The sequence below is a fragment of the Copadichromis virginalis genome, linkage group LG6 (genome assembly GCF_057382275.1).
Source record: "Copadichromis virginalis isolate Kocher_CV1m ecotype Utaka linkage group LG6, C_Virginalis_male_GT1.1, whole genome shotgun sequence".
Lineage (NCBI taxonomy): Eukaryota > Metazoa > Chordata > Actinopteri > Cichliformes > Cichlidae > Copadichromis > Copadichromis virginalis.
In genome coordinates, this window is record NC_140623.1 from 19,865,289 (window position 1) to 19,879,000 (window position 13,712).

Below are 13,712 nucleotides of genomic sequence, written 5' to 3' on the forward strand. Positions count from 1 at the left end.
GTGGCTCTAAATGCTGCACAGCTTCCATGAAGTCCAGCTGTCTCCTTTCTAGGCTGTCTCATTGTCATGGCGGTCCAGAGGACGGCACTAATGTAGGGAGGTGATTTTGAATGGCAGTGGTCATATATAAAGTAGCTTCCCTCAGCATGAGCGAGGACGCCGCGAAGAAGAGAGGCAGGTTAACAAATGAGTGAGGAAGGATTGCAGGACTTTGTGGCCCTCAGAGACAAAGTGGGTTGGGATGTTCTGCCAACTCCTCGTCTGGCAGGGTGAAGGATACACATTCACGTCCATGCACATGCACACATCTTGTCATCTCTCTATACCTTCATCCCCGGGCCTCTGCCATAGCCGTGTGTCTAAGCAGGAACCCCACTAAGCTGGCTGGGATCCAACTCTAAGGTCTCTCACCTCACAGGCTGGGCAGGGGGCCTGGTAGCTCCTGTGAGTTATTCCTGGGCATGGACCTGGGTTCCACCTCGTTCTCTTCTCCTTTTTTCTCATCCACCCTCCTCTGGCCCACACTGGCCTCCTCTTCTCACTTATCCCCCTCTCTGGGACTAAGTGGCTGGTGCATCTGTCCTTCAACTATCAGCATCTTCTATTGTCTTGATAATACACACAAGCACACACACTTAGATTTATGTACACTTGTGTATCTGTATGGCCACAAGTGCTAAGGTCACCTTCATTTACCTACAACATTTGAGGTCTTATAGTAGTATAAAGTGCTTCAGAGCCTTGTGGATGACTTATGGAAAGATATTTTTATTAGTTTGATAACTTTTCCTACAGTACATTTCAGCCTGTATATAAAACATGGAGGAACAAAGAAGAGAATATTTACATTTGTGAGAAAAGCTGATGCAATAATAGGCTACATTTATATAGTCATATGAGTGTGTTTTATATATGTCTGTGTCTGTGAATATTGCCTGTAGCCAACTTTAGAAATAGGTAAATATGCTACTCTCCAGTGTTTTATCACTCTTAATTAAACTGCCTTTGTATAATAGTGAGGTCCAAAAACTAATTTCAGAAGCTTTTGGTCAGACAGAGCACATCTGAAGACTTGCATTAAGAGCCACGAAATTAATAAGGAGATTTAAGCAGCTAACTAATCAATTAAGAGAACAATCTGGGCATCAACTGATAAGAAAATAGCAGTTATAACTCTAAGATTAGTTAGTAAAACAGATGAGCTTGAAACTCTAAAAAAGAGATTCCAGTGTCCATTGGTAGTTTGCAATATGCACTGTAGTATTGAACTCCTCATAATACCAGGAACCGAAATTTTTTTCATGGGAGTGTAATAAAATGAAGACCACACATAAGTATTTTACTGTAATAATTACAAACTCAGGACTGCGTTCAGTCAATGTGTTATACCTAGATTTGTCCACTAGATGTCACTAAATACAAACCAAATTGAGTCGGGACGTCAGCCATCATATTCCAAGTGATTACCACATCAAGCACAGGCTTTTGCACCTCGTGATGCTGGTTTACAATAAAATGAGAAAATTAAAGGCCTTTTTTGTCTCTCAGGTAATATTGCATTAAAAATAAGATTAAAATATGCCATCCCTGTATGAGAGATAGATGGCATCCGCAGCATCAGGACCAGCTGCCGACCTCCCACTCTGACTCTCATGTCCCAGGAACATGTACTGAGCGATCAGACTGTTGGATCAGAATTAACACTGAATGTAAATGTTTAGAATTCTTGTATCTTTCCTTAGTCCGACCCTTATAAGTTTCCATAGTTACAACTTTGAGCGTCAGCTCTTATCGGTTTAAGCTTTTATATAAAAGCGCATGCGCAGACGTTAACGCCTACTAAAGCTGCATCCATCCCAACTGGGTACTAGCGTTATTACCCCTCAAATACATGCTGCACAAGACTCCAGGTAATCATCACAAGCATTTGGCGTTTATTTAATTATTGTAATGGGTTGAGCTCGATTTGATACACAGAGAAAAACCCAGGTAGTGGCTTTTAATTAAAATCGACTCCCCCCGAACTGCACTGTATTGGTACAGTCTATTGACGTCCTGCGCGGGAGCGGAAAACGTGCATCCGAGTGTGCGGAAAAGGAAAAGAGCAGGTTGTTTTCTTATTAACAATTCTGATATACTATCGATTTTTCGAACCGCAGCAAATAGCCTGCTTCCCCGCGGAAGTCTCTAAACGCTAGAGGTCAGTGGAAGAAGCTGTTTTGTTAGCAATTAATGGCTAAACGCTAGCTAGCGTGTGTGTTTGTTGACGAAGCGTTTCGCTTTGCTTGCATCGCTCGCGCGTGTTAATACACCGGGCTTTCACTTGTTTTAGCCAGTGATAAGATTAGCATGAACACATCAAACAAATCCATATAATATACGGCTGTTTTATCACAGCAAACGTGACTGTCATATTTGAATGAACTCCGGACTCCAGAGGATGTTGGTTGTGGTTAGGGGAGGGGCATTGAATGAGGGTTTCCCATTGGTGAGAAGACGCATCACAATGTGGTACATTATATTGATGCAAGATTAAATTTACTGATTTTTCCAGCTTGGTGATACGTCCAACATGACTCGAGATTGGAAACCTGGCGATCTGATTTTTGCCAAGATGAAGGGTTATCCACACTGGCCTGCAAGAGTAAGTGCGATGCTTATATTGTGGAAAGACATACAAATAAGGCAGATCGTGTGCAAACAAGCACCCAGGCAAATAAGCCACTACCATTTACAGCTGTAAGCAAACACCTGCTTTTTCTTATGTCTTTGCCAGATCGATGAAGTACCCGATGGTGCAGTGAAGCCATCCAACGTCAAGTTTCCTATTTTCTTCTTTGGCACCCATGAAACGTTAGTAACAGGCAGCTTGACACCTCCTTCAGTTTGATGTACTTACGGTGTTCTGCATGTTTCATTTGGTCTGAGTGATCTGAAGAGATTCAACTGGGTAAACTTGTTGAAGATCTTTACAGAGGTTTCACATGACGCTGACTCAAAACTGTAGAAGGATACATGTGACATTTTCATTGTATTTATGAGTCATTGGAATGACCGGAAGGTGACTTCAGTGGTTATGGAAGTACATTTTGTTATTTTTTAAAAATTTTTTAGAGACCTGTCAGTCCTAGCAGTGCATGTACTCACCGGACTTTATACTACACAGCAAAAAAAGTATTAAATATACAAACATCTTTTTCTGCAGTGCATTTCTTGGCCCCAAAGACATTTTTCCATACCTCCCTAACAAAGAGAAGTATGCCAAGCCTAACAAGAGAAAAGGATTCAATGAAGGATTGTGGGAGATTGAGAACAACCCAAAAGTGGAGCTTACTGCACCCAAGGTATATCCTCCTCTTTTCTTTTCTTTTTTGTCTTCTCCAAAACCTGTCCCAGTATTTGTCCTGCAGACATCAGGGCATTGGGATTGAATATACATTATAAAACTTGTTGCCCGGCTTTCTGTTTTGCTGACAAACATAAGTGGGCACCAGTTTGCATTCAGAGCATTTAGCCTTTAGCTACCTAAAAACTCAAGTATGGTTTGTTTACAGGAATAGTTTGGGTCATATTTGTTTAACTTCAAAGAAATTACCTGTTTCCTGCCGCCCTGTTCGGATCATCTGACATTACTGAATGTGCACAGCTACTTCTGAGCCCTGTTCGTCTTGTGTTTCTTTTGCCCAGTTTAATTTAACCAAATTCCTTTTTGTTTGTATTTGAAGCCGGTTCCCCCTCAGTCTTTTGGTGAGAAGGATTCAGACAGCAGTCCAGAAGGAGAAGAGGATGCAGATGTCAAGGTGATCAAAGCCAAAGTAAGTTTTTCTCTTCAGATCCCCCTCTGCAGACTGTATTTCACTTCACTGCACTCACCTTCTGCTCGTTTGTCCCTGTGTCACCAGCTTCTATCCTTTTGTTTATTTATTTGTTTTTTTGCTAGCCCTCAAGTCTTCCTCTTGCCTTCTTTATGATGAAAACCATATGACTGCAGCCAAAGCTTCACAGATTATTTGCTATTCTTTGATAACTGCTTCAGAGGCTTTTATGCCAACAGTTGTGTGTGTGTGCAGCAGAAGAATACTCGCTAACTTTTCTCCCTTTTAAGACTCGTTCACCCCACCACGCTGCGTCCTATGCTGTGTCTTGGGTGCATTCAGGTTCCAGGAAGTGAGGCTGAGCAGGAGAATGAGAATGAGGAGGAGGAGGAGGAGGAGGAGGAAGGGTCTCTGATCTCTGAGCAGGGTCATCAGGACCAGGATGTACGTACTTTGCATGTTGTGACGCCCTAAAGCGGTGCAGGTTATTCTGTTCTCCTTGGGAAAAGCATGTGACACCTGGTGCTTTTATTTAATTGGTCGAGTTTTTGGTTTGTTTGTTTGTTTTCCTGTTTGACTCAAAATTCTTGTCGTTGGCCACAAAACTTCCCCGGTGCTGGACGTTTCGATTGGAGAGCCTGGTGTGGGTTTTGCTGTTTTTAATGATTTTGAGGTGATCGCTGATTTAGAAACTGATAGGTTTCTAAGAAAGCAGTCTGTTTGTTTTCACTAGATGAAATAATAATAATAATAAGCTCAGGTAAGGTCAAAGCTACCAGTGGAAATGGCTGTAGATCTAATCTGTCTTCATTCAAGACCCAGTTCTGTGTGCGGCTATAAAGAAAACACAAAAGTGTAATTTCTTCTTCGTCTCTTTCCACCTCTGACGTCCTGCTGCAGCGCTTTGCATTTCCTGCTTTTTCCTATCCATATAATGCACAAGTACTGTTTTCAATCAGTTAATGGTATTTTATTTTGCATGGCTTTCTGTGTACCTTGGAGAAAGGTAAGTCAGGACTCATAATTAAATTAAATTAAAATACATTATTTTACTATGACATTCTTCCTGCTGTGACTGCTCACAAGTTGTCCTATTTCTTTAATAAATACTGATTCATACTGAAGTTTTCATACCCCAACAGAGTGTAGTATTTCAGGTATACCCTAGATGGTGCCACTGACACCCCCTCCCCCACTACCATCACAACCACCACCAAAGTCAAAGACAGATTGATGCTTTCTTTTTTTCTTTTTTTTTTAAATCGGGGAGGACATTTACCTGCTCATTCTCTTACTGCTACAGCTTTCCTTCTTATGTTAATGAGATAACAAAGAAAGCTCAAATTTGATGTGCGTTCTGATTAAAATAACTGGATGTGTCAATAATTTTAGGACTCTGCTCAGAAAGAATCACCAGATGTACCTAAACCCAAGCGAGGAAGAAAGAAAAAGGTTGGCACTGGCTATTAATTTGTTTAGTTTAAAAGAAAAAGTATAATAACAATAAATTATAGTTTTTTTTGTTTTTGTTTATTAATTGGTCTTTAGTACTTTGTTTTTAAATTATTTTATTTCTTCCTGAATTTCAGAGTGATGCTGACCAGGAGAATGACAAAGATGATGTACCAGCAAGTCCTGTTAGTCCCACCGGTAGGCTGTTTGTTTTGTGGTGCTGGTATGATAATCACGTAGGAGCAATGAGAAGTTAATAAATCAGAAGCTCATATTCATGACAATACATCTAATACACAGGAACGAGGTGGGAATATACCCATTACAGCTTGTAGCCTGTATGATATATACATTAAAGTTACTGGCAACTGTTAACAATGCATTATTATAGGACTGGACAGCTGTCCTTCATAACTTCTGCATATGATCAAAATGAATCGTGCGTCTGTGTGTCTCCATTCATGTGATTAGGTGGAGAAGGCCCTAAGCGAAGAGGCAGGAAGCCCAAGAGTGAGAAGTTGCTTTTGCTTCAGCAGCAGGAACAGCAAGGCTCCGGCAGTGAAATGTAACTACATGATTATCAACAGACACCGTACAAAATTCACGCAGACACAGAAGCTTCATGCTTTCTTTGCACAGTTTCTGCAGTGGCTCTTTGATGCTCTTCAGCCTGCATAAGGGCCAGATCCTGAAACCCCGATTTCACTGGAATGTTAAAAGCCAAATCGGCCCAGCAGTATAAAAACGGCATTTTTCTCTTTCTTTTTTATTTAGGGAGATTGGAGAGTCAGACAAAAAGCGAAAGAGGACAACAGAGGACAAGACCCAAAGTGGAGAGGAAGAGAAGAGGAGGAAGAAGGAAGGAAAGGACACAGAAGTAAAGGAGCCTGAAGCTAAGAAGAAGAAGTCCAAGGATGACAGTTCCTCTGGCTCTGACGATGAAGAGGCAAGTATCTATGCAATTAGACTCTCCCACTGCCATCATTGTTTCTGAAAGAGGTGTCATAAAAACATGCTTTTGAGTACCTTAATCTCTCTTAATCTCAGAAAAATAAAGGCAGAAAGAAACAGCAAAATGCAGATGTGGACAAAGATGTGCGGCGGCGGAAAGCTGATGAATTGAGAGAGTACGTTTATACACAGTAGTCATCAGAAGCTCAGAGCAAATGATAAAATGTAATCCTGGATAGAGTTATGACATGTTGCATTTATTGCTATCTCGTAGACCAGGTAGAGATGAAGAGAAGAAAAATGAAGAGAGGACAGGAGCCAAGAAAAAAGGTAATTTTGGCGGTCAAAACAAAAAACATATATATTCATATTTTTGTGGCAAGCTAAAAGTCAATTGTAGGTGCAAAAAGATTTTAGTGACCAATCAAAATATTTTTTATTTATATTTCAGTAAAGTTTTTTAAAAGTAGTTATTTAAGAATAATCATGTTTTCTTCCCTTTTCTTTCTTCACTTAGAAATGTCAACTGACTTGAAACTGCAGAGACTGCACAGTGAAATCAAAATTTCACTGAAAATTGACAACCCTGTAAGTTCACATCACTCAAATCTTACATGTTACTCAGTCCACATTTCTCTTCTGACAACTTTATGAATCAGTGTTCTCCTGCACTGAGCTGATGAAGACAAAAGGTGTTAAACCCGTCAATGCTTCATCTAAAGGATCCATCAAAGACTAAAATAGTATTTACCCATAGACGCATACTTTTCTCATTGTGGTTTTATTGCACTGTTTAAATTATGCCAGAATGCTTGGACTCTTATGTGGGTACCTTAAGGTTAAGAATAAGCCTGCTACTCCATCCTTGTTAATGCGCTCCTTGCATTATTCAGTCCGTCGGGGCTCAGATCTGCACATGAGCTTTTACTTTAGTTCACTCAGTTTTAACTGGGCTGTGGGAAAACATAACTGGCATTTTTCCTCCTATTTTTACCCCTCATTATAATGCTGATGTGGTATTGGCATCACCTCAAATTGATACCATAGGTGTATCTTCTAAAAATCTGTATTTTTTCCATGTGATCTGTATTTTTCCCTGTCTCTTGTCACTAGGATGTGAAGAAGTGTCTGGATGCATTAGATGAGATTGGTGCCCTTCAGGTCACAACCCAGCATCTGCAGAAACACAGCGAACTCATCGCCACGCTCAAAAAGGTAACAGCATGAAGGAGTCTTATTTTGGATGCATTCTGCATCAGCGTTATTTCATGAGTGGTAATGCCTTCCTTATTTGTTCATGTCCTAGATTCGCAGATTCAAAGCAAGCCAGGATATCATGGACAAGGCCACCATGTTGTACAATAAGTTTAAGAGCATGTTTCTGGTTGGAGAGGGTGACTGTGTGCTCAGCCAGGTGCTGAACAAATCTTTAGCTGAACAACGGCAGCACGAAGAAGCAAAGAAAGGAGCGCTGAAGAGGGTTGAACAAGCCAAAGAAAATAATTCGGGTACAGATCATCACATTCTTTCTTTCTACCTTTACAGTAGCTGTTTAGCATGCATGGGCCTATATATTTTTGGACACTTGCAAAATGTATTTTGCAAAAATGTTGCATCAAAGCAGAGACAATCTTATTATGTTGTGATTGCAGCCATTCCTGGACTTTGTGAATGCTACCATGGTTGTGTGTGTTTCATTTTTGTATTTTAGCCTTGTTGTGCTGGGTGGGAGATGAGCACAGCTTTTTAAGATAGACCACAAACATTATCAATACATGATCTAACATTTCACTAACTGTCTTCCCTTGGAGCATATTTCTCTTACTTTTGTGCTCTGTTTAAGAACTACCATTTTATCTAAGAGCTTTCATAAGGGGTATGTGTTTTGTGAATAACTTTGATCTTTATCAGATTATAATCTTAATCTTGAGGGATTCTGTTGAAATATAATTCTAAGAACTTTGACACCAGCAGCTCCTTGTACTTGGAAGCTTTATATATGGTCCTTGGAGCTTGTATATTTTTTCCTGTATTATGCCACTGACATTGTATTAGAAAATCTGCCTGAGGTGTCAGTTATTTAGGGTTCTGTCTTTGTAGTTCAGGGGAGCCGATCAAAGGTTTATGAGTGAGTCAAAGAGTCAACGACTCACTGTGGTTTAACAGCTCCTCACCACATTAACTGTCAATGCAGACATTGGTATTAAAGCTGGTATAACTGCAGCATGTGAGCTCAGTGAGAGAGGTTTTCCACTTGACTGGTGCCAATAAAAGTTTACCTTAATTGGAGGTCTTATCCATGCACGCCTCGACTTGGTTTTTCGGGGCGTTTTCCAGTAGGTGATAGTACCTGCTACCAGGCACTTTTTTACTACCTACTCAGCCAGAGTTCACAGTGATCTGAAAATGTGATGTCAACAGACTGCACACCACTGATTGGCTAGTCAACTCAATAAATTACTCAATAAATCACAAGAGTTTCTCCCACATGAAAATCAACATGAGGGGAAATGGTGTCATAAAAAAACACCACTGTGGTCCTCGAGTCTGACAAAAAGCCATAAACTGAGCAGCCGGTATACCATCGCCTTGACGTCCCCCTTTGTTTTGGCGTTCTTGCAAATGACATCACGGGACTGTCAGCTGATATAACAACCCCACGGATATTAGGTGGTGCTCGGTTGTCATGAAAAACGACCAAAACCGAGTCAAGTCGAGCCAAATAGCCCAATATGATGGCTGCTCTCCATCCAGTGATTTGCAGGATTGTAATGATTCTTTAGGACTGATGATGCAGATCTGTTTCCCTGCTGCGGAGCACCACACACAGCTCCTGGATGGAACATTTCACAATAAATCAAGAACATCACTGATTCCTAAACAGAGGTGCAGTGCATACAATGATAAAGTTACAGAGTGATATGAAGATATTTTGACCTGTTTTCATTTACCAAAATATGCCAGACTGGCAAACAGGCACAGATGCTAAAAAGCATGTTTCTACAGAAAGTAATGCACATTTATTATGGGTTGATACAGATGGTATGTAAAAGGTCTGAAAAGTGAAGTCTCTGTGCAGGTGCCTTAAACCTGCATTTGCTGGCCACCAGGAGCCAACTCCTCTGGCTTCAAGGAAAACAACCCTCGCCTCCCATTCTCAATGACTAATGACTGCCCCGATGAGATGATTTTAGTCCCTGGTTTGGAATCTTGTTTATTACAATGTGACAGTCATTTAGGAAATTATGGTCCCCCACTGAACTTTAGAACAAGAATGAAACAAGATTGCTAGTTGGAGAGTGTGCAGTGTCCCTCAGATACTTGTGACATATGCTTTTAAAACACTAAGATGGCAAAGGCTAAAGAACTCAGATCAGGGTTTCCCAAGACAATGTCACTAACCAGTAGGTGTAGTCATGGTAGCTGCATCCATCCTTTATATACAGTATGTTGTCTGATGGATTTTATTCTTATAACGGTGAGTAGGAGAAAGTTTTTATCAAATTGTGTGGAAATGGCAGAAATAACAGAAAATGTCAGTTTTCTGTCAGTTAAGGCAACACAGATCTCTTTCCATTACGTTAAGCAGAAGGTTTGCGCTTACTACGTATTCAGCCTTTAAGGGCGTGACTGAGCCCTGGGCACAAGCTAGTGATGATGGTAACTGGTATATGGAAATAAGATACCTATAAGCTATTTTGATGACTGCAAGGGAATACAGTAACAGAAATGGGATAAAGTTTTCTGCTCATTATTTTAAATTCATTTTGAACTTCTAACACACTTATAAATACCAGTAAACAGAAACAGTGATCCTCTGCTATCAGCTTCTTCTCCCCTTCCCAGGGGGACGTCACAGGATCAGTGTGGTTTGCATCCTTTCCAGAAAAACTAACCTTAATTACCGCATCCTTGCTTGAAAATACAGTACTACTATCAAAATGTGTGCCTTTTATGAAAGGTCTTTTTTTTAAAGTGCATAGCATGTCAAATGGATAGAAAATCGTATTTATTTTTGTAAGATCCTGACCGGTCATGTGCCATCACATGCTCCTGTCATGGCTCAGGTTGTGCAGCGATGACTCTGTTTGACTCAGCCTGTGCGTCTCTGCCGAACAGACAAAGTGACAAATGGTGATGTCGGCCCCGACGAGAAGAAGCAGGAGATGGAGAGAGAGAGGCTTCCCGAAGATGCTTCAGCAGGAGAGAATCAAAGGTAGCTTTGAGAACACAAGCTTGATTGTGATCCTCCTGCATGCTTGATGGCCTCAACAGAAACTGTCAGTGTAAATCAGTTGAACCCATTAGTGCTGGTTATATAACTCCAATTCATAATGTATACATAGTTTTCAGGGCAGTGCCACACATGTGGGTTGTTAACTTTTTCCCCCTCTTGGTCTATTATACAAAAGGTCATCCTGGAAGGTGCTGTGTGATACCTGCCCACTCCCACCTCGTCTTTGAGGTTCATACAAGTCACAAAATCAATGAAGGAAATAAAGCCTTTAGAGCTTATTTTGTTATGTGCTGATTTGATAAAGTTTTCTTACTTCCATTAACAGAATCAAGGCCCTTGCCTCCTGCTCATGACTTAAAGTAGGCATTTGAAAATGCATTCAAATATTTAAGAGATTTGATGTTAAAGGGGACTGGAACTTCTGTTCCTATGTTTCTGTTTTGTTTTTGTTTTTTTAAATAAAGAGCATTAGTAAAATATAACATTGAAATTCAGTTTCTCAAATACACTGTAGCTCTTGATCATCACAGTCTAACACAGAGTCAGTTAAACTGCAGGGATTTCAGTCTGTCCAGTTAGGAAGGATCAAGCACTGTGATTTCATCTGCTTTGGTGCAAATTAAATACAGGTGCACTGGAAAATAGAATAGAATAGCCCTTATTGTCATTGTACAGAGTACAACGAAATTGGAGTGCCACTCCCTTGGTGCAAGTTTCAATAATAAATATAAATGTAAAATATAAAAAGTACAAAAAAACAATCGTAAGTACTCAAACAATAGTATGTACAATATATACAGGATAGCAGCATTAATATAATGACAGTATGAATAGCAGCATAATATAATGACAGTGACGGTATGGAATAGGTTCAATTGTTTTTGTGCTTATTTACTACGGTGATAGCTCTGGGAAAGAAGCTATCCCTGAATCTGTTTGTCCTGGTTTTATGTGACCTGTACCGTCGGCCTGACGGTAATAGTTCAAACAGTTGGTTGCTGGGGTGAGAGTGGTCCTTGATGATATTGCCAGCTCTGCTGAGGTACCGAGAGTTTGCAGTGACCTCCAGGCTGGGCAGAGAGCAGCCAGTGATCTTCTGGGCTGTGTTGATGACCCTCTGCAGTACTTTCCTGTCCGCAGCTGAGCACCCTGCATACCATGTTGTTATGCCGTACGTTAGGATGCTCTCTATGGTGGCTCTGTAAAATGTCACCAGCAGCCTCTCCTCCAGGTTGTTCCTCCTGAGCACTCTCAGAAAGTGGAGACGCTGCTGGGCCTTTTTAACCACCGCCGTAGTATTTGCAGTCCAGGAGAGGTCATCAGAGATCTGCACGCCCAGAAACCTCATGGAGTGTACCCTCTCTGCACAGTTCCCGTGAATGTAAAGTGGGGCGGGGTCTGCTCTGCCCTTCCTCAAGTCCAAGATAAGTTCTTTAGTTTTCGTGGTGTTCAGTTGGAGGTTGTTAACTGAACACCACTCAGTCAGTCTGTTGACCTCATCTCTGTAGTCCGACTCATCCCCCCTTGAGATGAGTCCAACCACTGTGGTGTCATCCGCGAACTTTATGATGGTGTTTGAGAGAAGAAACAACAAACAGCATCCCCAGGCACATGTATGATTTTGAATCTAGCCTTCACAAGGGTTGATGATTTTAGTTTCCATTGATTGTGCACAAGTGCTACATGAGCCATACATGTTAGAAGGATAACGTTTGGTCTTCCAAGGATTTTTACTAAAAATAAATGAGTAAATATAAAATATCAAGACTTTATCCTCACTATTTTTTAATGAACTGTTTTAACCTTTATCCCTTTATTCTTTATTTTGGACTGTAGTGCCCCGAAAACTCAGGAGGAGTCCACTTGAGTGTCTTGCAGGCCTGAAGAAGGGAGATTTGCTGCTGTAAAACTGGGCTGATCACGTGAGATCTCGTGCCCAGTTTGTGACTGATGACAACCACTGGTTACCAGTTTAATTGATTTGTTGTTGTTTTTCTGCATTGCTGCTGCTGAAAGCTTTCATCAGCCCAACTCCAGGATCGCGACTGAGTGCATATATTTTATTTTTATGCTGTCTGTAATCTTTAACTTCTAGACACCTTCTGCTTAGATGCATCTGTTTGAGTAGTGACACGACTTGTAAATCTGCAACCTTGAGTTTGTCAAACTTTAACGAGGATGGGAGAGAGTTAGTGCGGGAACCATCTGGGGGAGGTGGGGGGGGTGGTTCAGCTGGTGGAGATGGTTTTGATTGTTGGAGCATTTACTGATTCGACAGGTGGATCTTAGCCTCAATTATGGGAAATACAGACGATTATCTGTAGGTAGAAGTACCTTGAAAATGTCTAATAGCAGTAGATGTGTTAACTCTGTAAAGCGTGTTTCATACATGTCCACTTCAGATGCACGAAAACATAATTGTGGAGATTGCCAAAGTTTCTAGCCAAGAAAATGCTTTAATTTCTAGTCAGCGCCTGTTTTAGGTTTTTCTGTTTTTGTTTTTTACATAGATGTAAATAAGAGTATTTTTGTGCCTGTCTGATGACCTGTTTCAGCATCCAATAACAAAGTGGTAGCTGTAATACAACTGTAGTTTTTAAAGCTGATAGCACAGATATTGTGTGATAATATTAAACAAAGATTAGTCCACTTTCTGTCATCTGGATTTTTCTTAGATTTTTTCTTTTTGCCTGTTTAACCATAGCGGTTATTGTTGTTCTGTTGCTGCCATTTAAAAAAAGAAAAATCAAATAAACATGTTGAACTTGGATTGTGCGCTTTTTTTCTTGGTAAACCAATGGATGTGTTAGCTGATTGTGTTTGACTGTGTTTGTGTTTGTAAGAGTCACTCAAAGCCGAAAGGCTTCATCAAAAGCTTAGAAGTACTGTGTAAAAGTCTTGAGCCATCCTTCATTTAATATTGTTGCTAGAAAAATGGGACAAAACTGCAGTGATTTATTCAAATGTGTACAAAAATACATGAAGGAATAGTATATCCTCCTGAGAATCCCCAAACATTGATTCTGTTCATCTGGGCTTTAATCAATGGTCATGAGAATTTGTATATTAAGGATCAAGGAACTGACCTCCCAGCCCATTGTTGACTTATTTGAGCAACCCTACTAAGTCCTGATGTACTAAATGGAGGACATAAAGGGTGTTCCATTGATATCTCATGTGTTTGGGTGGACTCCTTTAGCTCCAGAGAAGGGAAATCACAAAAAGTTCAATGGGAAGATTGTTTTTTCCTCAGTTCT

At 40.6% G+C, this 13,712-nt stretch overlaps 1 protein-coding gene across 5 annotated transcripts in view; it reads left to right on the forward strand.

The window, feature by feature from the left end:
• The window catches only part of psip1a (PC4 and SFRS1 interacting protein 1a), a 34,986-nt gene extending 21,761 nt beyond the window's left edge, over positions 1-13,225 (forward strand). The window contains exons 1-17 of one of the 5 annotated variants that reach the window (XM_085459108.1): positions 1,814-1,910; positions 2,555-2,644; positions 2,777-2,853; positions 3,206-3,344; positions 3,726-3,815; positions 4,158-4,259; positions 5,208-5,267; positions 5,405-5,465; positions 5,739-5,832; positions 6,042-6,213; positions 6,315-6,394; positions 6,493-6,548; positions 6,736-6,806; positions 7,332-7,433; positions 7,525-7,726; positions 10,338-10,434; positions 12,292-13,225. In XM_085459108.1, the coding sequence (XP_085315234.1) occupies positions 2,573-2,644; positions 2,777-2,853; positions 3,206-3,344; positions 3,726-3,815; positions 4,158-4,259; positions 5,208-5,267; positions 5,405-5,465; positions 5,739-5,832; positions 6,042-6,213; positions 6,315-6,394; positions 6,493-6,548; positions 6,736-6,806; positions 7,332-7,433; positions 7,525-7,726; positions 10,338-10,434; positions 12,292-12,322 (1,506 nt within the window). In that variant the 5' untranslated portion in view covers positions 1,814-1,910; positions 2,555-2,572 and the 3' untranslated portion in view covers positions 12,323-13,225. Of the gene's footprint in view, positions 1-1,813; positions 1,911-2,031; positions 2,201-2,554; positions 2,645-2,776; positions 2,854-3,205; positions 3,345-3,725; positions 3,816-4,157; positions 4,260-5,207; positions 5,268-5,404; positions 5,466-5,738; positions 5,833-6,041; positions 6,214-6,314; positions 6,395-6,492; positions 6,549-6,735; positions 6,807-7,331; positions 7,434-7,524; positions 7,727-10,337; positions 10,435-12,291 lie in introns of those variants that run through there. The other 4 variants (XM_085459107.1, XM_085459106.1, XM_085459103.1 and 1 more) reach the window with 4 other exon arrangements.
• The last annotated feature ends 487 nt before the right edge of the window (positions 13,226-13,712 follow it).